This window comes from Ictalurus punctatus, chromosome 9 (assembly GCF_001660625.3).
Source record: "Ictalurus punctatus breed USDA103 chromosome 9, Coco_2.0, whole genome shotgun sequence".
In the NCBI taxonomy this organism is placed as follows: Eukaryota; Metazoa; Chordata; class Actinopteri; order Siluriformes; family Ictaluridae; genus Ictalurus; species Ictalurus punctatus.
In genome coordinates, this window is record NC_030424.2 from 19,000,001 (window position 1) to 19,025,376 (window position 25,376).

Here is a 25,376-nt window from a genome sequence, read left to right on the forward strand (position 1 = left end):
CTACTGCTGGCCAGCGTGTCTGTGAGACACTCCCCCTCTGCTCCACTCTGCTCTATTCGAACATGCATTGTTCTCAGAGTGCGCTGAAGAAAAGTTTCAAACAGAACTCAAACTGCAGGATCACATCAGAGCAGCTCTCCCGATAGACTCAAGCATTGGTGAGTGTACTTCACACAGGGTCTTTATGGTCTGTTATGTTCTGTTAAGTTAATTAAGTTAAATAGCAAACTATCTAACAGACTCGATGTAGTCTAGTAAGAAGTTACACAATGCAGTTTGGAGGATGTGCTTTGTAGTACTGTATGTTGTCGTTTTCACTGTTTGTGATGCATTTTCTTTCTTTTTTTTCTTTCCTTTTTGGTGTTTCTCACTTCATTTCACAAACAGCTTTGTTCTCATCTCTGCTATTCTATCTTGTATGTGTTTGGACGTCAAGTACATCCTGTTGATTCTTGTGTCCTGTGAGAGGAATTGTTAAAGTTCCTACACTTCTTCAGCTTCTTCGGGTGTGTTGAAGCAGTGTATGAATAATGTAACTTTTCCAGTCCAATCAGTGCGTCTACAGCATCCACGTATCTTTCCACGGTTAATCCAATTGTGCGTTTCAGAAACATGTCGTATCCACCAGACTAAAGATAGGGTGTTGCTTTAGGGAAACAACAGAAGTTTGGTCTAAGCACATGCACTTAATTAGTGCTTACGCATATATGTTTCAAGAAGTCTTACAAGCAGAATTCATTTGATCTGTTAGTGTAGAAAGGAGATAGGCTGCAGAGTTTTAAAGACTTGTGTATGCGTAGTCATTCATATGAGAAGTGACAGGAGAGGCCTTGCTTGATCCATCTTCCCAATGCCAGAGACAAAAAAAAAAAGTGTCTCTTCAGTCAGTGAGCAAGCCTCAGATGCTCTCAGGATGAAGGATGATGCATAGTCACACAGGGATGTGTCTGAGTATGATAGAGGTGGAAGTTACACTGCGGAAGTAAGAGTGTGTGTGCGTGTGAGTGTGTGTATGTATGAGAGAGAGGGAGACGGAGACAGACGTGGGTGTGAACCAGTGCTGTCCCCTGCTGTGTTCTGCGTGCTCTTCAGTAATGAGGCCAAGTTGAATGAGTTGAGTTCTCTGGCTTTCCTCACACTGATTCACACTCAGCAGGGATTTCGCGAATGTGAGACAGGCCTGTATGCATTGAAAGCTGATAGTCTCCCGGTGTGTCTCTCCCTCCTGCACCCCCGTAAACAAAAGGAAATCCAGTATGTGCTAGATATTGTGTGGATAATATGCTCCAATGGAAATCTCGACTGCTTTGAAATGATGCCATTTTTTTTTTTACACGCAATATTATCCGATGTGTTTGCTTTTCAACCACACACCATGGTGCGGAATTTATCGTACCTGCTCGCCAAATATCCTTTTGTACCTCCCATTTTGATGTGCTGTCTTCATTAGAGATGGTAATATAAAGATTAACAGAAAATTTGCATACAGTCACCAAGAGCCGTTCCACTATAGTGGAACACCCCCTATTGTCCCCAATCTATACCCTTCCCCCCAGAGCTGGTACAGGACCTGATCACTGTGAATATGGTGTGACCTATGTCTGCTCATGAAGGCGTGAGAGATTGAAGGGAATTAGCAATACAGAGGCTGGCGTGATTTCTCCACCTCCATCTCTTCAGCTCTGGATGTATAGTACTGTGCAAAAGATTTAAGCACATGCAAAGAAATGCTGTAGAGCAAAGTTGCCTTCAAAATAATGACATTAAATGTTTCAACATTTAAAAAAAAAATACTGTAAAGAGCAGTAAACAGTAGTAAATGAAACAAAGTCAATATTTGGTGTAACAAAAAATAAATAAATAAAATGAGTAGTCTCGGGTACAATCTGCGAAGATAAGGGAATGAGCTGTAAGTTTTATTGAGCATCTTGCAGAACCAGACACGGTTCTTCTGGAGACTTTGACTGTCACACTTGCTTCTTAATTTTGCAGCAAAACCCAGCAGCCTTCATTGTGTTTTTGTCTGAAAAGTGTCTCTTACCACTTAACACACTGCTTTCTTTACTGACATTCAAACAATTTTGTGCTGGAAAACTAATGTTTGGGAATCTAAAATGTTTTTGTACTGACTCGATAATGTAGAAGTCATAAAATAAAAATCTATAACAAAGTTTGTACTGAAAAAAATAGGGTGTCTAAGACGTTTGCGCAGTACTGTAGCTGCTCTAGTGTGAGCCTGAAATGTCAGTTTGTTCATCATCTGTACCAGTTGATGAGGAGGCCGAGTGGGAATTCTACATGGTCTCGGGGTGAGATGAGGCACTGAGCTCCTGCTGCTCCACAGTGAAGGGGGGAGAGATAAATGAGCTGCTTGCTCAGGCGTGACCACGGCCCCAGACACTCTGATCCTCTCGTGCCTCTGACATGCTCAATTTGCTCCTCATTGTCCAGGGTAATGCGACAGGATTTTCCTCATTTCAATAACCTCATAAGCAGCAGGTCGCATGCCACTCTGCTATTAATGGATTAGTTTTCCTCTACAAAATCTGACAGGATTATTTACTTCATGACATCATGTATTGACAACCCATACCAGATTGCTTTGTTCTGTTGCATTCTGGGCATATCCAACAATGTGCTCTTTCTACTCTTCATGTGTACTGATGAATACCATATGTATGATGGTAAGCAGTGAGGCCTGCACAGATGTCTATAATACATAATGTGGGTTAGTCTCTGCTGTGGCATTTCAACCCATATAGCTGCATCTGCAATTCATAAATGTAACTCTTGCTATATCTTGTAATGTTTGAGTTATTGTCTTTTTCTAGCTCTCTTCTGCACTAAATCACTGTTTACATGCGAAGAAAGAAACTCATTGGAGACAGGGACTTGATCATGTGATTAGGCCATAATGGAGTGTTTATCAGAGGACGTCTGTGTTTTGAAGCTCAGCGTGGCCGTCACAGCACAGTGCTTTTCATTTGGCCACTGCCGCCTTTCTTAACTGATGAAAAGCAGCCAGATTTCAAGCAGCTTTGACTCAAGGGCATGTCACTTAACAAATGAATAGTTCTCTCTTAGAGGACAGTCAAGCTAGTCACAGAATGTGGTACCACAAGCCCCCTGTGCCTCTTGCAGCAGAGGAATGTGCGTGCTTCCAGGGAATGTAATGAAGGAAACGTCTCGGAGCACTTCAGTAAGAATGCCCATGCCTTCAGATCCTTTCAGTATTTTGCTTGTATTAACTTATAGCAGTTTTACACCAAATACGTTTTTTTTTAGCTTATTTGAACAGACTCGTTTTAGTAAGTTGTTTTGTTTAGTGTAAATTGTATACTTATTATCTTTTGAAAATATGTGTTTGGTCAATCAAAAATCTAAAGATCTACAGAAAAAAAAAACCCATACGGAAGCATTTCTTTTTTCCATCTTTCAACCATTTGGACACTTTTGTTTGTCTGAGATTTAGTGCAGAATTAGGTCTTATATGTAGTATAGACTGTATAAGAGGCTCTCACCTCAAGAATAGGTTGTTTGTTTTGTCATTCAACTTCTCTGTTCTTGAGCCCTTTGTGTGTTAGTGCAGGAAAATCAGACTGTTTAAGGCAGTGGATATTAGAAGCCGTGATATAATCTATTCTGTATTTGTAATTATGTTTAGGCTTATACAAAAAGTGCTCTGTATTTCCATTATGTACAGTACGTAGAGGATGGAGAATGTAAGTCGTGTTCTTTATTTAGATGTGTAATAATATTTTCATTGGTGTTTGTATTATACAGCTCTCTTTGTGCATCTTAAGAGTATGTTCAGTACTGAATATTGCACTCTGAAGGAACATTGATGTGTGCATCGTGCTCTTAATACTAAGCCAGCTCTGGTTGTCAATACTGCTCTGCTTAGTCTGTGATATATTAATCATCCCAATAAGCCCTTTCATGGTTTATAAAGGAGCAATAAAATTTCCATATAATCACAGTTAAGACAGCAAAACTGATCAGTGCCATGTTTCTGTTCCATGTAATGAAGAAGAAGAAGAAGAAGAAGAAGAAAGAATTCCTGCTTGTATTATGAAGGCTAATTACTATTATGGTTTTGCATTACATTTATTTGCCTGCAGATGTGTTAGTGTAGAGGTCGACATGTTTAATGTGAGGAATAAAATCAAGACATCTGTTGAGTACATGAAAGAATTACATGACCAGCTGTAGCAATTCCTGTGACAATCCCTAAATGTTCCCATAGCAACGCTTTGCACTTTTTAAAAACGAGCTTGCATGCCAGATGTGCTTCCACAACCCTTTCCTGATGGAGTGTAGAATGGACATTAAAATAGTCTGTAATCCACGTTCTTTGTTTCTTTTTGGGGTTTTTTTAATGACTAAATCCCAAATGACTTCCTTCACCCTATTTATATGCACTATGTCTGGTTTAAAATTAATAAAAAGAAGACTTCTATGATCTACAGTGCCCCACAGAACTATTCGTGACCTTCATGAAATTTTGCTACCCCTCCAAAAATACAAATGATATAGTTGTATTTAACTTTTAAGTAGTTTGCATTTTGTCTACAATTCAACAATTATCAGCATTCTTACAATTAGTATTTTACTATATCAGTCTTGGAGAGAATAACAGTACTGAGTCTCTTCCTGAAATGTCTAACAAGGTTGGACAACAACCTCATCCTGTCTCTCACCCTCACACTCTCAGCTGATAATGATTCTCCTTTCATATTAATGCTTGGCTGTTACTTACCCAATGGTTTTCATTGCTATTTAGTAACTTGCAACTGTAAAGAATGCAATAAACGGCATTAGCAATTAGCTCATGCATATTCATGGTGCAGTCTCTAAGCTCATTCAGTTCATATTCTGTGCACTTTGTGGCTGTAGCACTTGACCAACAGAGGACAGTCTGCTGGAATATAAATGCACTAATGTTGCGTAAAAAAACATTAAGATGGACTTGCATTAACATCTGGTGAACTGATATGTTCATCATTTTTTGCAAATTATTATATAATCCTGCTTTCCATTCAAACACCCAGTATAAACAAACATTAAATAAATAAACTTAATGTAGTCCATTTTGAAGCGATCAGTACATGTAATTATAGTCATTCAAATTAAATTCAAATTGACATCAATTCATTGATGCCTATGATATGTAGAGACACTTTATGGTGACTCTTTTTAGCCTCAGACTGTATATAACTATTTGTTTTGAATTGCCCGACCCCCCCCCCCCCCCCCTTCCCGTTTTTCTAATGAGAGGTTTTTATACAGTGCCATTTTATACTCAGAATTTCATCTAGATAATTTCCTAGTATGGAGACCTGTATGCTTTCTGCTTGTACCAGTGCAAAAGCAGTTCTGCCTTTACTCTACAGTCAGATTAACCTTATAATATAGAAGGAAATGTTTCAGTAATAGGTCCATAATTTTTTTTATATATATATAATATTATAATATATTAGTGCCCTCCACTAATATTGACACCCTTGGTAAATATGAGAAAAGAAGGCTGTGAAAAATTGTCTTTATTATTTAACGTTTGATCACACAACAAACAGTGCTAATGATGTTTGAGGTTTAGGTGCTGCATTTATTGATACGCTCATGAGCTCAGCCTTGCAACTTGCAACAAGTTGTTTGGGTTAAACCACACTAATGTGATCTGTGGGCTTTTTTTCAACCTTTGTCACTATACACCTCACTGTGTGGGGGAACAGTGTGCTACTGGGTCACAGTGTTTCTGGCATGTAAAACTTTGTTATAGTACTAATTGAGCTTCATTGTGCTTTCTTCACCAGTCTGTTTCATCTGTCTCTATTGTGCTGAAAGTCAAATTCTTGCATTTATTTTAAACATTCTTTTGGGGTCTTGATTTTTTTGGCACATGTATCTTTGAGAGAAAAAAAATGTTAAAAAATATGCTGATGAGAATGATATTTGTTAGGACTAAGTTCTAGTTACTTCTATTTTTGAGTAGAAAATTTTAATTATTGTGTAATGTTTCTTTTCCACAATAATTTTTGCTCATTGTTATGAAAGATAATTCTGGTGAACACTGTATGTGAACTATATGACTAATGGAGAATAGCAACTTGGGATTCGGCCTTGAAACTTTACAAAATCTACATTGTGGATGTACTTTAGAGTAGATTGGAAAATTGAACCTTGACAAATGTGTTCTGCACATTTACATTGCTTTCTTTTCCCATCATCCCCCTTGTGCTTTGAATATGATTAACAAGGCCTCTATTTAGATTATGTACCAGGGGAAAAAAAAGTTAGATTTTTATTATGTGGTTTCAGTTTGCTTGTAAATATTTGCTTGATTTTAACAAATGTTGTAATCACATCATCCTGCATTTCGCCTGAAGAGGCTTATCAAGCCCAGCTGCACTTCCTGACACACACAGATCATTTATTCAAATGATATCCCACACATACTTAATGGAGAGGCACGTATGAGTACTTGATGAATGGATTTCCGGGCTGAAATGTGTTGGCGTAGTGAGTGAGTGTTGGTATTACTGCGTGAGAACTCGAACTATGGTGTGCATTTTTTAGTGATGAGTTGCTCCAGAGCAACAGATGTCATCACATGCAATTCCCTGGAATTTCAGGATGCTCATAAATATCAGGGGACATTTCAGGATGAGTTTGCAGTTTGCATGATGATGCAGGTCTCTTTTATCTTATTTGTGGCCACAAATCAAAGTTTGCCTAAAACAATAGCTGGAAATTCTGCATTTATCAGTAGGACCTGTGAACTCTGCTGTCTTCTGCAATTTATCTAGACCTCTGACTCCCCCTTTAGTTTTGCTCCTTGAGTTGATTTAATTGCAGTCCCTCTTGGCTGGAGCTGCGTCATCCACTTCTGATCTCAGTCAAGTTGAGGTCGAGTAGGAGTCAGGAGAATGGACACCTGGATACAATGTAAAGGGGGTTAAAGATACGTTAATAATTCACATTTTAGTCTGAAAGTTACTCATTTGTGATTATATGAATGCTTGATAAGTTAAAGCCATGCCGGTGGCTTTTATTCCCACAGCTATCCTTTGAAGTTTATGGCATCTACTCCTTTTCTTCTACAGGATGGCTCTCTGGGAAACATTGAGGAATTGGCTAAGGAGTACTCAGAGTATTACAGTACCTCTTACAGTGACGTGAGTGAGAGGATGGAGGAGCTTCGCAAGCGCAAAGTGGCTCAGGAAGCAGAAATCGTAAGAACCTTTCTTTCTTTTTATTTCCGTGCTCTTTACGTATAAGTTAATTAGCTTTGAAATCACAAACATAACACTAGAATGCACATTAGTAAGAGAACTAAGGGTTTGCCAAAGCTTCCTGGGTTCACTACTACGTATATTTTGTGGTTTCTCTTTTTCGGTTATGTATATTTTTGATTTTTCAGGCAAATACAGAGTCAATGATCACATCACTTCAGCTGCGCTCAGAAATCCAGGTAGGCCTCCAGCAAATCTTTGCACCTTTCATTCAAGATTAATTTGTTATTTCATGTCCAATTTGTTATTTTCACTAAAATTTCACCTTTTCCAAGGAGTCCCTGGGGTTGAGCAGCACTGTGTCCACTCCTGAGGTCGAGAGAAGGTACTATTTCTAATTCTCTTGATTAAAAACCATTTTTCCCCCTTGCATTTTGATATGTTGATCCATTTAATGTCTTCCCAAAGATCCAAAGATATAGTGTGACAAACATCTTTCCCATCCATGAAACATATCCACTCATGTGAGTGTAAAGGTGATGCCTTGCGCACTTCCTGGTGACCCATTTCACTTCCTGCTTCCTTCCTATGATTCAATGATTGGAAGGAAAGAGGGGGAGATAACACTAGGATCGTGCAAAAATGCATGCGTTCCATGACCATTTTCATCTTTGTATGTAAATAAGTATGTATGGCCTTTGCTTACAAGCTGTAATAAAAAGTAAAGTTCATAGCTTAAATAAATTAAGTAATTAAATTACATGTAGCATTGCTACACAGACTGCTGATCTAACATCAGCAACAAGGGTCAGCTGAGAGAGAGGAATGCACAGGCCACGTGAGCAACAGAGTTTCACTAAAAGCCCGACAGCATTTGAAAAGCCTCCATTGTTATTGTGAGCTTTGGTGAGGTGTGTGTTTGGCTCCAGAGCCAACAGCCTCTCCATAACTCCACTGTAAGAGATTGATCACCACTACAGCAGCCTGTGGGTATTATGGACACGACAGCGTGATGATATGTGGGAAAATTAAGACATTGGATAGTTTGTAAAAACAATATGAAGAATATAATGTGGGAAAACAGGTGAGATGAAGATACGGTGTCCCGGCTGCTTTACTGAGAGCTGTGCTTTATGACTTTTTTGTTTCTAGGCTTTTGATGCACAAGTCAGGCTCAGAAGATGGATCTGGAGGTAGGTACTGTGCGTGTGTGTGTGAGCGAGAGAGAGAGAGAGAGAGAGATGTAAATATCCTTAATACTTTTGTGTATCTCTAAAGTCCTCTTGGCAATGTCACAGACAAAATATTTACATGTTAAAAATGCTAGTGTTAGTGCTGTTTTTACTCATTTTTAAATGTAGATGTGCGTTTGTGATGTATAGGTCTGAAGTTTTATTTTGACATTTCCTTTGCTAATGTAGGAAAATGGGACAGAAAGAAAAACAAATCCTTCTGGCAGAATTTCCGCAAGACACAGAAAGGCGTTACACGCCAGACGTCAAAAGGTGCCGCTGACATTTCGTTATATGACCTGAAATCCATTGGAGCTCCGTGTTCTTAGAAATCTCTGACCTCTTCTGAATCTTGTCTACAGCTGATGACCTTGGCTTTGTAGCCAGTGAGATCACGATGAGCGATGAAGAACGCATTCAGCTGATGATGATGGTGAAGGAGAAGATGATAACTGTAGAGGAGGCCTTGGCTCGGGTATGTCACTGCTCCTATCTCGCTGTCCTTTCTGCTGGTGCATGGTGTTGTGGGGGGCTTACTATGATGTCTTTTATTTATTTACAGTACCTGGCTTTCATATTTGTGTTTGGAATTAAGGTGGATTAAAGTGTTTAACAGCCATATTTAATCTGCAAATGGCTCAAATACTTTAACCTAAACTAGAAAAAACATTAAAGGTCCCAATCAATTTCCAAATACTCTTCTACTCATCTCTAGCTGAAAGAGTACGAGGCTCAAAATCGTCAGTCATGTACCACAGACACAACGGAGTGGACTGATGCTTCAAGTCCCACTACGAACGAGCTCTCGGTGAACTTTACTGTAAGTAGGAATGCTCTCCTATTGTTCAGTCTTGCATAAAACTTTAGAATGGGCTACACTTGCACATATCTCTGACAGCTTTACTTTATCAAACCCTCTCACTCCTGAGCCAGTTTAATGAGTGAGTTAATAGCAGCTGTGTATGATTAGCCGTGCCACATCCTTGTTTGCTGTAATGAGTTTATTGGCTGCGCCACATCCTCCCGTCTCAGGCATTCTCCCAGCAGGAATGTCACCCACTCTGTCAGGCATTTGTTGATGTCACTCCCCCCTTCATGGCCTGGATGTGAACCACTGCTCTCCCCCCATTACAAATCCATCAGTCCACCACTGGGCCATGTCCCCAACCCCCTATTAAGCTCTATTCATCACCCTCAATACTTTAACCCCCTATTGTGTCACTTTGGCTGTATGCAGCACTGGGCTGAGTTCTGCAGGGTGCAGCTTTTTTCAGACAGGGAGGGTGTGATTTGAGAGCTCAGTTGAAGGGCACATTCTCCTGGGCAGTCTCTCTGTGTGCCTTTCCCCCCCAACTTATTCCCTCCTATTTTACTATGCAAAACTCAGGAACATGACTTGAGGGTACTAGGACAGCTAGTCCTATAGAATGTTAGGATGTAATCCAAGCATTGAAGGTTTTGTATTGGCACATGGATCAGGCAAAAATATGCAGTAAGAGAATACATTGTTGTTCTGGTTATATTATGATAGAGCTGGTATGTGTTTTGTGGTATTCCACTCAGACCTTGAACAAGACCTCTGACCATGAGACTAGTGCAAAATCATAACAGAAATAAAAAGCCTTAGCCTCCAATGGTTCTATGACAAAATGTATCAGTAGCACTAACAAAAGTAACACTGTCTGAATTGTTTCCCAGAACTTCAGAATTTTTTTTCGTGAAGCTGCGTTTAACCAGATTGAAAGCCACACTCAGCCTTTCATTTTCATTTCTCTTCTTTACTCACGAAGATCTCACATGTAGAACATATTAGTAGCTTTTCAGTGTCTAATTCTATGCACAGAGGTTGTCAGCCTGTGTGGAAATATTGGTTTTAAACAGAACTACATGTGGTTGATGTGTATCATAGGTGCTGTATCAGTCGTGGCTGGAAGACACATGTTAAGCACAGGAGGTTTCAGATATGGTTGGCTAAAAATATGGTTGCAGTCTTGTCTGTCTCTGTCTCATTAGGTTTCAGAAGAGAGCTCACAGCAAGCAGCTACTAAAACAAACTGCTAAGAACTTATTCACGGAAACGTCTGTGTTAAAACCAGTGTAATGTCTTGCAGGTTCTACTTTGAATTTACACTGTTAATAGCTACAGTTCTATAGTCTGCAGAGTAAAAGTTGAAGGGTTATTTATACCTATAAAAAGGCTTGATGTAAATTGTAATTGGTCAAATTTGTCATCTACTGTACCTACTGAATTAACAGGAGGTACAGTACATGACTGGCTTGACGTCTTACATTTATACTTTTATCTTTTTTTTTAACTAAACTATCTCAAAGCTGCCTTTTTTCTTCCATTACTAAAATGTTCATTATTATTCATAATTATTATTCCAGCATTTATTCCTGCTTAGTTCAGTGTTTACCCAAACTGATTAAACTCTTCAAGTGCATCGTCTCTGTATGAGAGAAATCAGTGGTATGATTGGGAAAACACAAATCTATGTAGCATTCTGGCTGTCTTGGCCCTTCTTTAAGTACTAAACCTGAAATGCCACATTATATCATCTCACATTTTTGGTTAATCTACTGATTTCACACGTTCTTGGTTAATCTACTGATTTAACTTTTTTGGTTAGTCTACTACTTCACACGTTTTTGGTTAGTCTACTGATGGTACCGAAATATATGTATTATATGCTTTGTTACTAAAAATGTGACAAGCAAATTAAAACATGTTGAAAGGCAATGGTTTAATGACCTTTAACTCCTCCATCCTGGCTTGCAGTCACAGGAGCAGTCAGATGATGAGCTGGAGGAGTCGGCGGCTTTTGGCAGGCTTCACAAGCTGGTCAACTCTACCCGCCGTGTGAAGAAGAAGCTTATTAGAATAGACGAGAGCAAAAAACACACATCAAAAGGTGAGGAATCAAGAGTTTTGCTGCACCCTCAGAGAGAAAATGTCATAAAATACCTGGCAAAAACTAAAATGTGGTTTGTCTGCTCTTTCAGACTTTGTTTTTGGTCCTCTTTGGAGGACAATTGAGTCTTTATTGATATTGATAGATATTTGATCACCCATGGTCTATTAAGGAGGGGGAGATAGTAAATAAATTAGCATTTGTGAATGTAATGTGATACACATTTAAAGCTTAATATGGGTCACTGGAGGGTGTAGGGGGTAACAGACATGATAATGATACATGTTAGGACAGGGGGAGGGGAATGAAAGAAAGAAAGGAAAATGTGTAGTGATTGTAATAACAAATCAGAGAGTTCAAATGTACACCACCATTTTTCTGGTTTCTGTGTTTGTGTGTGTAATTTAATTGTGTCTCTTTCAGACTCGTTGAGCTCTGCCTTCTCGCCTACATGTGAGGAAAAGGCTGCTCTCTACTCAGGTGTACAGAAGCGTCTGGTCATGTCTCAGGGTGATGGTTTGGCCTCAGTTCTGTGTGTGGACGAAGATTCAGACAGCCTGACCACATCTCCGTCTTCCAGCAGCCTGGACACCTACAGTGGCCATAAGCAGTTTAAGCCGTTTATCAGTAGCCAGGGGCTGAGCTCCCCTCCCACAGGGCCCAATGTGGACCCTTTGGTGATGGACGCAGGCAGCCGCTCATCCTTTTCTGAAGCTGAGGGCTGCTGTGAGGAAGAGCCCAGGATAACCCGTTCTGTGACCGATGGAGAAATGAGACGGGCCTTGAGTCCCTTTAAATTACATGGGGTGAGTTAAGAAGCTCTGATTGTATGGTTAACCCCAAACACTATGTTTAAATATTCCTTGTTATTGTCTCCAGTAAGAGTGACAACAATGAGAATTACTTCCATAAGTAGATCTGGTAAACCCCCACTGGATGAGTGATATGGAAACCGAGTGTTGTATGTCTGCTTCCACTTATTCCTGCTGTTAAAAAGCCACAGCAGATTCTCACACTCTACCTAGCTGCTTTATTCATCCCTATTTTTTTTATGTAGCGGAGATCTTCCAAGTGTTTTTATTTATTTATTTATTTAGTTTAAGCAGATTTTATATTTTGTGGAAAAAATGCACACTTTTGAAAAATCTTTAATGGATATATTTTGCAATCAGTCTGGTTCAGCAGTTCAACAATAATGTTTTTCTGCAGAGGGCGTGTAGCTTTGGAGGGTTTGACCTTATGAACCAGGCTGCATACATGAGACACAGCTGTAACACCCCTGTAAGTACTAAACACAATATTATTTTCCAAATCAGACAATATAAGACTAGAGGTATTGTTGTTTTGTTACATACAGTACAATAAATTGCATGGTTCATTGTGTACGCATTATCCACACACGCCTCATGAGATTGAGGTTGAGGTCTGAGGTCAGTCTGCCAATGTGTTTTCCGATTCCACTGCAGAGTGATAATGGGACCATCAGCAGGAGAGATGCAGCGAGGTCACCAACTCCGTCCCGCATCTCTCTTGGGAAGAAGGTGAAGTCGGTGAAGGAGACCATGAGGAAACGCATATCCAAGAAAAGTAGTTCTGTCCTGTTTGAGCAGGTATTGCAGCAATACATCTTGTTGTTTTTATTTCTGTTGTTATTCTGAACCATTAACAGGGGGAGCTCTCGTGGTACTCTTAGGATGTGTTGCTTTTTCAGAGGTGTGTGAACACTAGGGTTTTTATGGTGTCACAGTTTCATGGTTTGTCACACTGTATGATCGGATGGTTACCTCAAGTTGACATTTTCAAAAATACTGGTTAAAATACATGCAACAGTGGGTAGAATTGTTGCCTTACGGTTCTCTCTGTGCATGTGTGGGTTTTTCATGTTCTCGTTTCCACTCACTGTCCAAAAACCTGTACATAGAAAGATTGGCCATGCTAAATTGCTCGTAGGTGTGAGCGAGTGTGGGAATTTGTTTGTGGATGGTACACTGTGATTGACTGGCAGTCTCCCAGCTTGTGTCCAGTGTTTACAAGACCCTTACCACAATAAAGCATTTACTGAAGAAAGATGAATTATGGAATGATTAAAAATGCATCTCCATCTATTACAATCTACCAGTCTTCGTTACTCCATTGATCCCATCTCTTATATATCTGGCTCCCCAAAACATTCACAACCCCCTTCCTCTGTACTCCCACTATATACAGTTGCAATCAAAATTATTCAACCCCCATTGCAAATCAGGTTTATTGTCGAAATTTACAGACTTTCAGCTGTTTGCAATGAACAAATAAAAAAAAAAAAAGCAATTAAAATAGTTCAACACAAAGAATACTTCAAGTGGTTTCCCCAAATTCAACTTATAATGATTTCCCCAGTTTCAAAATTATTCAACCCCTTGAATAGAATCCCTCACAACAGCACAAATATGCAAAACAGGTGTTGTCTCAAGCACACCTGGTGCAACTAATGACAATGAAGCTGTTGATTAGTTGCATCAGGTGTGCTTGAGACAACACCCGTTTTGCATATTTGTGCTGTTGTGAGGGATTCTATTCAAGCGGTTGAATAATTTTGAAACTGGAACACATGAAATGCCTGAACTGGCTAGGGGCAGAAAAAGGAAGCCTTCAACAGCTGCAACCAGATTTCTTTCGATGTATTTGCACTTTGCCTGTCTGATAACCCAGGACAGATTGGCCTTTGCTGTGCCGAGGGCTGCTTGTTGTCAGCCCTGAAGGCAGTGTCTCGGGTTTTCATCAGTAAGCACACTTCAGCAGTCATCCATGGTTTCTGGTTTGCACGTGTGGTGATGCTCTTTTCTCAAAGGCACTCTGGCTTTCAATTTACAATGTCAATGTGATGAAATAATGAAAATATATAAGACTTGTATATAATAAAGTAGCATGTGTATTGCATTCGTTCACATTTTGAGTAGGACTGGAAAATCATCATAGTGGCATTTTAAATGCACAACTACATGCACTGACTTCAAGATATCAGTCACTGTGGTTTTGATTCCTGCAGCATTTAAACCTACAGTATGTGCTGTGTCATGCAATACTCTATCCATTTGTATGTGTTGACTGCCCCTACTGGCAATTCTATTAAAATACAGTATAAGGTTATATCGAGCTCTCTCGCTGTCTATTCCACTCAGGTGAGTCCGAGCAGAGAGCCTGAGTCACTCCAGTCCCCCCACACAGACACAGACTCGCTGGAAAAACCCAAGCTCAAGTCCGGCGGTTCTGTCGAGAGTCTGAGGAGCTCACTAAGTGGACAGAGTTCAATGAGTAAGTGTGTGCATCAGCCTGCTTCTGCACGGGTGATCATAATCCTCCCTAATTGAATCACATTTCAAAACTCTATTTGATGTGCATTTAAATGGACTTGCATTTGCAGGTGGTCAGACAGTAAGCACCACAGACTCCTCAGCAAGTAACAGAGAGAGTGTGAAGTCAGAGGATGGTGATGACGAGGAGCTGCCTTACAGAGGGCCATTTTGTGGCCGAGCCGTTGTACACACTGACTTTATCCCCAGTCCCTATGACACAGATTCCCTCAAACTCAAGGTGAGAGGTTTGAAGTTAGTATCACTAAATTATATAATTCATGTAAAAAAAAATAAATAAATAAATAAAAACCCCACAGAAAATAATGCTAGATGCTTTTCAAAGCAGTATTTGGGAAATACTTTGGGTACACCAAAGACCGAGTGAAAATAAAATGTTCAGGCATACAGCACAAATGCATTTCAGCTGAGACAGGTCTACCGGTCTTTTTAAACTTAAAGATTGCATGACCTTAACTATCATCTATCCATGTGACTTCTATCCAAAGCAGACATCACAACAAATGTTTAACATGCCGAAGGCAGTCATGTGAAATATGGGGAGACAATCCGCCACAGAAAGTTAACATCAAAGAAAATATCACAAGACGTACATACACAACACACATTCAGTCACAAAGTTTAAAATCTCAATATGGGAAAATAAGAATATGTAAAATACCGGACAAAATAAAAGCTATAAAATCTTGATAGAAGCTGGATTCAGCATCATATGAATCCAATTTGTAGTATTGTGGTTTGAATTTTTTTATCCTTATTGCCAACTGAAGTTCGTGCAGTTTGACTACAATAGAACATTTTCTGAGAAAATGTATCCACAACGGAATCCTAGATAGCATTATGACCGTGTTCACATGACCTATAGGTATCGGCCAGTCGTGGACAGTTTGTAAGATAATTTGTAACATAAGGTGTGCTGAAGGAAAGAGATGTATTGCATTGAGGCCCTTAATGCTACCATTTTCCCAGTTGTCAATGAGGAGGTGGATTTCTGTTCTGTTTTGCAATATATTATGATGTCTTATCTGGTATTATTTTGGTCCATTTTTGACTACATACTATTTGTTCAGACTTTGATATTAAGTCTTTATAGTGTATTTTGTATTTACACTTACAAGCATAGCCACATGTTTTCAGTTGTCCATTCATCGCTCACAGAGTTGCCTTTGATTGCTTAAGTGACTTGACTAGATCAGGTGACCTACAAGTAGTTTAAAGAGGCCTGAATTCAGACACGTCTCTCACCTTGAAACCTCAGCTGAACTTTTGTTATTAAATCTTTTGGATTTCTGCACTATAAAGTATCTCAGTTTTTCATCAGGACTGTATATTTATATCTGTATAGTGTAGGTTATACTTTTTATTCCACTTGATGTATATTCCATATACATAATATAATTAAACAATTTGTAATAAATTTAACATATACTAGTTAATGCAGTAATGTTATGTTGCATGACGGTATGTCTGCTTTAAGTCAACATGTATGATCACGATTTTCCAGAGAGGGGACGTTATAGACATAATCAGTAAGCCTCCAATGGGTACATGGATGGGCCTTCTGAATAACAAGGTGGGCACCTTTAAGTTCATCTATGTGGACGTGCTGAGTGAGGAATGCGAAAAGCCCAAGTGCAGCATCAGGAAGAGAAGGAAGAGTCGGCCTCCCAAACCCACCTCTGTGGAGGAGCTTCTAGAGCGCATCGACCTCAAAGTAATGACAGTTACAAGTACCCAAACATGCTGTAAAATTCCATAGTAATGTCAGGTTCCTTTTAAAGTTCAGTCTTTTTTTTTAATCTTCCTGTGCTGTCTGCTTCTATAGGAGCACATGCCCACATTCCTATTTAATGGATATGAGGATCTAGAAACGTTTAAGTTGCTGGAAGAAGAGGACCTGGACGAGTTGAACATCAGAGACCCACAGCACAGAGCAGTGTTGCTGACTGCAGTGGAGCTGCTGCAGGAGTACGACAGTGAGTGGACCAGCAGCTAGAGATGCGCGCACACACACATACACAAAGCGTACCTACTGTATGTTAAGAGAGATGGAAGAAGTATGTGAAAACATGTCATTTTCCTCTGTTGTGTGTATGTGATCCTAGTTAACAGTGACCCCGAGAATGGTGGCTCCTCAGTAGACCCAGAGGAGAAGGTTCAGCCAGAGATATCAGCTCCTTCAAGAGATTCTCCACGTGACTCTGGTTGCTATGAGAGCAATGAGAATCTGGAGAATGGTAATAACAGCTTTCCTCGCCCGTGATTCTCTCCAGCCACACTACTCATTTTCTCTGTGGGCTGCCAGTGTCTGCATGCTCCAGAGTCGAGCAAAACAAACTGACGTGTCTTAACAGTATTTGTGATAAGCACACTCTGGCCATTCATCTCGCCACCATCTCTACACTTTCTCTTGCTCACTTTGTTTTCCTCTGCTCCAAGGGCCGACCTCTATCTTTCTCTCGGCCCTTCGCAAGTCTTTGCCTTCTGCATAGTGTTTGTCCACCGACATGTCAATCATATTCTCCATCAAAAACTCAAAGGACCAGTACATTCCGTCTCATCTTGTTCATCGTGTACAAGGAAGTGATGGCTTTGCATCTATCTTGCTGTTCCATCTGTTCTGTTATGGCCATGAACAGCAATGGTTTTGTGTTTGGCTAAAATTGTGTTGAACCAAAAGTGTGACAAAGTTGTAGTTAACTGCTTAGCTGGCAGTATTTATTGTTAGAACTTGGAATTATGATTATCATTTTAGTCTTTTGCTTTCATTTAGTTCTATAAAACAAAAGTGATTCTGACGTGCTCTTGTAAATGTCAGTCGCCACTTTGGAGCATATTTTCCATGCTTGTATTTTTGAAATTGTTCTGTTTGTCTGTGTATATTTTTCTATTAAACATCTAATATAATTTGCACAGTATAATATGTGCCTCAAAGCTCTATTATATGCAACGTAAAAAAAAAAAAGAAGCATAAAATCGATATATTTACAGAAATGACTTGGAAAATGTGGTCTAATCATGACAATTGCAAAAAAAAATCTATATATTAAAATGCATCTCTGAACAGAAGAAACTGTCTTAACTGGGGAAAAATATATATACACATGCTTTCTTAGTTTGTCCTTGACCAGTTATAATAGAGGCTACAGAATAAACGGCTGTAACATACGTGTCTGGACTGTCTGCTTTTTTTTCTGCCTGTTTCCATTCGCTTTGTTTTTGTGCCATCTGCTGTATGTGTGAAGGCATGCTATCTCTCATGTCAAGTGTTTGCATGGAGAACTCGGTATTATTTCCATTTAGTAATCTCTTCTGCATACTGATTTAAATATTGTTCATGTTGGTGTGTAAGTCACATGTTGCACGGCTCTTTTTTTTAGGGAAAGGCAAAAAGACATCTCATTTAAGCAGGTCTTCATCAGGCTTTGAGTCCAGTCACCTACCATCTCCTGAGTATCCCACTCCTCCTCTCAGCCAGTCCAGCAGCAGGCAGGATCCACAGTCTCTCCTGCCACCTTTCCAGATAACCTCCATCAAAGCTGTTCACTTAGGGGCAAGCCGCTCCTTGCTCAGCATAAAGCCCCTCAGTCAGAGCTATGATGAGCTGCCTTCCGTCCCTGTACCCCAAGGCTTGTGGAAACGTTCTCTTTCATTGGATTATCGGATCCTCCACATGAAGGAGCCCTACATCCCAGAAAACTTGACGCCCATTCAATCAGTAGAACCTGATGCTTTGCTGCAGAGGTGTAGCGCTGCTGAGCAGAATGAAGCTATAATGTGTCAGGCATGTTCCAATCAAGAGAATGAATCTGAAGAGCTAGGCACAGAAGATGAGCTAACTTTCCCTTCTGTTGACTCCTCCACAGATGTGGAGAGTGATGATGTACCTGTAGATAGTGCTGAAACCTCTCCATCAGATCCTCCCTTATACCCACCTCGCATAAAACCACCAATTCCTCCTAAACCTCTTCCACCGCCATTTGTAAATGACAAAGAGACAACAAACCCTGACAACAAACACGTGTTCCAATCCACCTTGGTGTCACACAAATCAGACCCTGCCTCTGGTATTCCCAAGTCCAGCAAACCTTTTATCCACAGACTTGGAAAGAAAGTGCAGCATGCTCGATCATCTAATCTGGAGTCACTTGTAGAGGAGAAGCTGATTTTGGATGGTATAGACCTCACAGAGGAGCCCTATTCTGACAAGGTATTTCATAACATTCAGGAATTGATCATGTTTTATGCTCTATTATACCTGCATCAATATTTAGTAAGGGTGTTGTTGGAATTAGGTCTTTTATATTGCCATTGTGGTAGTAATCCAAACATCTTTGATTATCTCCATACCACTCCATCCATATCTTCATTGATTAGATACTCAAGTTGTGACTGCCAGTTGTATATTTAATCAGTTCCTCCTTATCACCACTAACTTAACAGAAGATAATTGACTGTTTGTCTTCCATTATGTACAATCCTGCTCTGTTTCCAATGGCCACTTTCACAACTGACCTTTTCTAACAGCAGGGCTGCTTTTATATGGACATTATGAATTAACCTGGGTTCTCACATCTTTGTTGTACATATAATGTAAATGGTAAATCATCTGCACATATAGCACTTTTGTCCAAAGTGCTTGTGTCCCATTCACCCATTCACACACACTCACACCCAGTGGTAGCAGAGCTGCCATGCAAGGTGCTAGCTTGCCATCGGGAGCAACTTGGGGTTCAGTGTCTTGCCCAAGGACACTTCGGCATGTGGAGTCATGTGGGCCGGGAATCGAACCGCCAAACCTACGATTAGTGGACAACCCGCTCCATCCATGTATAAATAATAGAATGTATAAATAGTAAATTAATGCATAAATAATGAAATATTCCGGGCTGTACTGTTATAGAAAGTTAGGTCCCATCACTTACATTATAACCGTTGTTTATATAAAGTCATTTCTTCATCAGCCTCTCTTTTGTCTCTCTTGAATTTAATAAGACAAAAAAACAGCTTGTCTTGTTACCAAGAGATTGTAAAATGTAAAGTTACAGCTTTTCCTTTGTTACCAGTGCTGACACTGGAGACTCCTTTCAAAAATGCAAAATCTGCTCTACAAATCCCTGTGAATGAGCTGTTGCTATAGAAACGATGATGCATTAAAACGAGTGCATTCATTTAAACCTTACAGCCAGCCAGCGCTAATAGAGCTTTGAGCTTTGCTGTTATAGAAAATTAATCAACTCCTGACCAAGCAGAATCAAGCATTCAGTCCAATGGTTCAACCAATCAACCATGACAATAATGTGTATACAATGAGTTATTGTATGTACGTATATGACTGCCAACTTAATGAACGGATTGCCATGAATCTGCACCTGAGCAGTTTGTATGTAATTTAGCTGTATACATTTCTTACCTTTCTTTCCAGCATGGCCGTTACAGAGTCCCGTTCTCCCTCATTCAAAGATACTCTGAAGATTTGGACAAGCCTTTGGGGGATATTGCCACAGTAATGGATCAGACCAGAATCCAGCTGCTTCGCAAACAGCACCGTATGGCAGTGAGTGTAATATAGATGTGACTTTTCACATCTTACATAAAGTAAATTACTCAAATGTTCTTCATTCTGATCTTAATTTATTTTATTCCTCAGATCCCACTGAGAGGCTTATCAGAGATTTGTATAAAGCTCTAATTCTTTGACTTTAATGCTGGATCCCAAGCCTTCATGTTGTCATCTGTTACTGGCACAGATGCTTGATCGATCAACTGTCTGATCACATAGCAGATCACCAGACTACAGCAGCAGTCCCAGCCATGAAGGATGTAAATGTGTATAAGGGCTGATGCCTAAATGTTTGAATGAATGAAGAATGTTACTGACTGTCATGAAAGAAATCTGTACTCTTTTCAAGTGTTACTGGAGCCAATTTAAGATTGAACTTCTTTTCAGAATGCAGTTTTAATTAGAGGCGGGCAATATCACAAAAAATATACCGCAACCTGAAGACATTTCTATGATAAACGTATGTATCAGAATTTCCATTTGCTGACAAACTGCCAGCAAAACAGTAGCATTGTGTTTTAATTAAAAACCTGTGAAATATTGAGCTAGGTGATACTTTATATTTATTTTCCAAAAAAAGAAGAAATTATTTAACACTGAAAAGAAGGAAAGAAAAAGTACAATTTCTGTCATTCAATTTTAACATTTAACTATTTTAAAATATTCGGTACAAAGTTTTAACTGAGGCTGCTGCTTCTAATCCGTTTGTAGTTTTAAAAATATATAAAAGATACTGTGATGCCAATATCACTATGATATCCTGACGTGGCCCAGCCCTTGTTTTAACATTTTAATAGGAAAAATAGTTTTGTGAAATCAGATACATGCTTTCTCTGAATCTGTCATTTTTCCCCCCCATGGTTATATATAATACAATTAATTCAGTACTTGTATTTATCCAGCACCAAATCAGCATCTTGGAAACTTTTTAAATCTATAAATCATGCTACTTGTAAATTAGAATGTGATGAATGTGATTTATTGTGAAGTACGACTGCTGCCTTTCAAGTGTAAGTATAAAATAGGAGCTCTCTATGATGACTTGTGAATTTGCATTTGTTTTAAAATGTGTTTAGTCTCACCTTGAAAAATGAAGATTGTGATTAAAGCTACCTGAAATCTTGGCTTTATTATGAAACGACTAGGTCAGTGGTTCTCAATTCCAGTGAAGCCCTGCGCAATTTATTTTTTCTTAAATAATTCCTCTGGTTTGCTTCTTTAAGATTCAGTTTAAGCACTTTGAATTGAGTCCTGTATGTAAGACCATGAGAAGAAGAATCCATACATTTTCTGTGTATTAAATTGAAATTGAGGGTCACACCCTTCTTTGCTACTGAAATTTATAAACAATTTTCAAATATAAGTATTCAAATATTCCTGTTACTTGTTGTAAAAGACAAGGGTATATATGTCTTTTTTTCCATACATGTTTGTGACTGCATGCTGTCCATTGTCAATTTTTTTCCCCTATATATTTTCTCAAAAACTTGTTTATCAAAGTAAATATTTATTTTTTCATTGTTACAGGGTGTATTCAAAGATACTCTCTGCATCCTGTCATTACATACTTTAATTCTCTGAAATGGCTTTAATGGTTTTCTGTGTAGATTATACAAATGGACTTAAACTTCTTGGGAAGAACATAATAATAATATAATAATAATAATAATAATAATAATAATAATAATAATAATAAAAGCAACAATCATGAAGTCTTATGATTTATTTAACCATAAATAAAGGGATTTTTAGATTAGGATATTTCCGTGTCCAGGTTGAACGTTAGGAGTTAGCTACAAAAAATAAAACACAAACACTGATAGTAGCCAATCTGATTCAAGAAAATAGGGGGATATATATATATATAAATAGATATATAAAATAATATATCACACACACAGTATCTCACAAAAGTGAGTACACCACTCACATTTTTGTAAATATTTGATTATATCTTTCAATGTGACAACACTGAAGAAATGACACTTTGCTACAATGTAAAGTAGTGAGTGTACAGCTTGTATAACAGTGTAAATTTGCTGTCCCCTCAAAATAACTCAACACACAGCCATTAATGTCTAAACTGCTGGCAACAAAAGTGAGTACACCCCTAAGTGAAAATGTCCAAATTGGGCCCAAAGTCAATATTTTGTGTGGCCACCATTATTTTGCAGCACTGCCTTAACCCTCTTGGGCATGGAGTTCACCAGAGCTTCACAGGTTGCCACTGGAGAACTCTTCCACTCCTCCATGATGACATCACGGAGCTGGTCCGTGTTAGAGACCTTGTGCTCCTCCACCTTCCGTTTGAAAATGCCCCACAAATGCCCAATAGGGTTTAGGTCTGGAGACATGCTTGGCCAGTCCATCACCTTCACCCTCAGCTTCTTTAGCAAGGCAGTGGTAATCTTAGAGGTGTGTTTTGGGTCGTTATCATGCTGGAATACTGTATACTGCTCTGCTTCAGTATGTCACAGTACATGTTGGCATTCATGGTTCCCTCAATGAACTTTAGCTCCCCAGTGCCGGCAACACTCATGCAGCCCCACACCATGACACTCCCACCACCATGCTTGACTGTAGGCTAGACACACTTGTCTTTGTACTCCTCACCTGGATGCCACCACACACGCTTGACACCATCTGAACCAAATAAGTTTATCTTGGTCTCATCACACCACAGGACATGGTTCCAGTAATCCATGTCCTTAGTCTGCTTGTCTTCAGCAAACTGTTTGTGGGCTTTCTTGTGCATCATCTTTAGAAGAGGCTTCCTTCTGGGACGACAGCCATGCAGACCAATTTGATGCAGTGTGCGGCGTATGGTCTGAGCACTGACAGGCTCACCCCCACCCCTTCAACCTCTGCAGCAATGCTGGCAGCACTCATACGTCTATTTCCCAAAGACAACTTCTAGATATGACGCTGAGCACGTGCACTCAACTTCTTTGGTCGACCATGGTGAGGCCTGTTCTGAGTTGAACCTGTCCTGTTAAACCGCTGTATGGTCTTGGCCAACGTGCTGCAGCTCAGTGTCATGGTCTTAGCAATCTTCTTTTAGCTTAGGCCATCTTTATGTAGAGCAACAATTCTTTTTTTTCAGATCCTCAGAGAGTTCTTTGCCATGATGTGCCATGTTGAACTTCCAGTGGGAGTGTGAGAGCGATGAGACCAAATTTAACACACCTGCTCCCCATTCACACCTGAGACCTTGTAACACTAACAAGTTACATGACACCGGGGAGGGAAAATGGCTAATTGGGCTCAATTTGGACATTTTCAGTTAGGGGTGTACTCACTCTTGTTGCCAGCGGTTTAGACATTAATGGCTGTGTGTTGAGTTATTTTGAGGGGACAGCAAATTTACAATTATACAAGCTGTACACTCACTACTTTACATTGTAGCAAAATGTAGATTCTTCAGTGTTGTCACATGAAAAGATATAATGAAATATTTAAAAAATTGTGAGGGGTGTACTCACTTTTGTGAGATACTGTATGTATGTGTGTATATGTAATTAATTAATTTTTATATATATATATATATATATATATATATATATATATATATATATATATATATATATATATATATAATGAGATTCAATACAATAAGTGAACACCTAAAACACTCCCCAGAAATAAGTATCACCCAAAGATTTTCAGTATTAATGGCCTTTTTCCTTAAGTTGCATTGCAAAATCAAAGGTATGTGATTTTATATGCAATGGCCTCCTCTGACCATGATCCCTTTCCTTGCCAGCATCTCTGTTCCTGTTTAATTGGGAGGTGTCGAAATTGAATATGTAGAATGCCACCTCCATTTGTCTCGCTCCTTTAATCTGCAACACTTGTACTCCGTCTGGCACATCATGGACTTGACAAATCTCTTCTTTGCATCGTCTTTCATCGTCATCTGTCTCCTCTTGGCACTCTGTTCGATTTTATTCTTGTCTTCTGCCATATTTGCCTTGTTCTCGTTTTCCTCTCAGTTTCACACAACCTTTCTTGTTAACTACTCAATTAGCATCAGCCAAGCAGTTTCCTTTTCTGTCCTCTGTATCTTATGATTCTCATCACCAAACTGTGAAATTCCTTCTTCTATCTAAGTTCTACAAGTTCCTTGTTCTCCTTCTTACCCCTTGTGCGTCAATTAAAAAAAAAAGTTACACATAGGTCTATAGAAGGCAAAAACGTCCATGTCCAAAAACTCCAAAATATATTAATTTTTTTTTTCACTTTCACTGACATTGATTTTTTTTTTTAACCAGCATCAGTTCTAATCATAACTACCAAACATTCATTAATTTTAAGAATTTTAACTGGTTTCTTTACATAATGCAAAAAATCTTCAAAGCTCAGCAACCTCCTTTTTCTCGTATACATAGCGTTGGGTTAGTGATTTCCAGTACAATATAATTTCTTTCTTTCAAACTGTTCTCACACACACAAAATTTTCAGTACACACATACCAAACCAGAACTCTGATACCCATACAAACACATCCACACTATTATAGCTGCGTCATTTATTCAGTTGGTCTGCAGTGCTGTATAATACAGTAGAATAAAAAAAAAAGGAAAAACATGTCTTTCCCCATAGGCTAAACCTGAGAAAATACTACACATTGCAGATTTTTTTTTTTTAATTCAATGTTTTGAAACCTTGTCAACAAAATAAAAGCCTATTAACACAGATTCTATGCTTAAAAGTCACTGGGATTAAATATTGCAGTTTGAATGGGTTTCAATGGGAACATTTTTGTCCTTAAGGTCCTGAGTGTAGCTATTTTGTGTACCTACAGTAGTTTTATGAAAGCAAATGACGGTGAGAGATTAAAATTCCAATAAAAATACACAACTTTTGCCAACTTTATGGTGTTTGCATTAACACAGACAAAATGATTTAAAAAAAATAAAAAATGAAAAAGACAAAAATGTCCATAAGGACACAAGCTTTCCTTTACTTTCTTTCTCTAATTTCCAGCAGGCTGTCATTCTCCTGCAAGTTCTAACAAGCAGCTACTACTTGGCAACCTCTGTTTCTGTCTCTGTTTTTAGACAAAATCCAACGAGAAAAAG

General features: G+C 39.1%; 1 protein-coding gene across 3 annotated transcripts in view; it reads left to right on the forward strand.

The window, feature by feature from the left end:
* sash1b (SAM and SH3 domain containing 1b) overlaps positions 1 to 21,878 on the forward strand; it is a 76,235-nt gene extending 54,357 nt beyond the window's left edge. Inside the window, exons 1-20 of one of the 3 annotated variants that reach the window (XM_017477161.3) lie at positions 5 to 158; positions 7,107 to 7,235; positions 7,424 to 7,474; positions 7,571 to 7,620; positions 8,388 to 8,428; positions 8,657 to 8,740; positions 8,830 to 8,942; positions 9,183 to 9,287; positions 11,247 to 11,379; positions 11,803 to 12,185; positions 12,589 to 12,660; positions 12,846 to 12,989; positions 14,541 to 14,673; positions 14,783 to 14,952; positions 16,237 to 16,446; positions 16,558 to 16,708; positions 16,838 to 16,969; positions 18,113 to 18,942; positions 20,158 to 20,289; positions 20,383 to 21,878. In XM_017477161.3, the coding sequence (XP_017332650.1) occupies positions 7,191 to 7,235; positions 7,424 to 7,474; positions 7,571 to 7,620; positions 8,388 to 8,428; positions 8,657 to 8,740; positions 8,830 to 8,942; positions 9,183 to 9,287; positions 11,247 to 11,379; positions 11,803 to 12,185; positions 12,589 to 12,660; positions 12,846 to 12,989; positions 14,541 to 14,673; positions 14,783 to 14,952; positions 16,237 to 16,446; positions 16,558 to 16,708; positions 16,838 to 16,969; positions 18,113 to 18,942; positions 20,158 to 20,289; positions 20,383 to 20,424 (3,021 nt within the window). In that variant the 5' untranslated portion in view covers positions 5 to 158; positions 7,107 to 7,190 and the 3' untranslated portion in view covers positions 20,425 to 21,878. Of the gene's footprint in view, positions 1 to 4; positions 159 to 6,929; positions 6,949 to 7,106; positions 7,236 to 7,423; positions 7,475 to 7,570; positions 7,621 to 8,387; positions 8,429 to 8,656; positions 8,741 to 8,829; positions 8,943 to 9,182; positions 9,288 to 11,246; positions 11,380 to 11,802; positions 12,186 to 12,588; positions 12,661 to 12,845; positions 12,990 to 14,540; positions 14,674 to 14,782; positions 14,953 to 16,236; positions 16,447 to 16,557; positions 16,709 to 16,837; positions 16,970 to 18,112; positions 18,943 to 20,157; positions 20,290 to 20,382 lie in introns of those variants that run through there. The other 2 variants (XM_053682681.1, XM_017477160.3) reach the window with 2 other exon arrangements.
* The last annotated feature ends 3,498 nt before the right edge of the window (positions 21,879 to 25,376 follow it).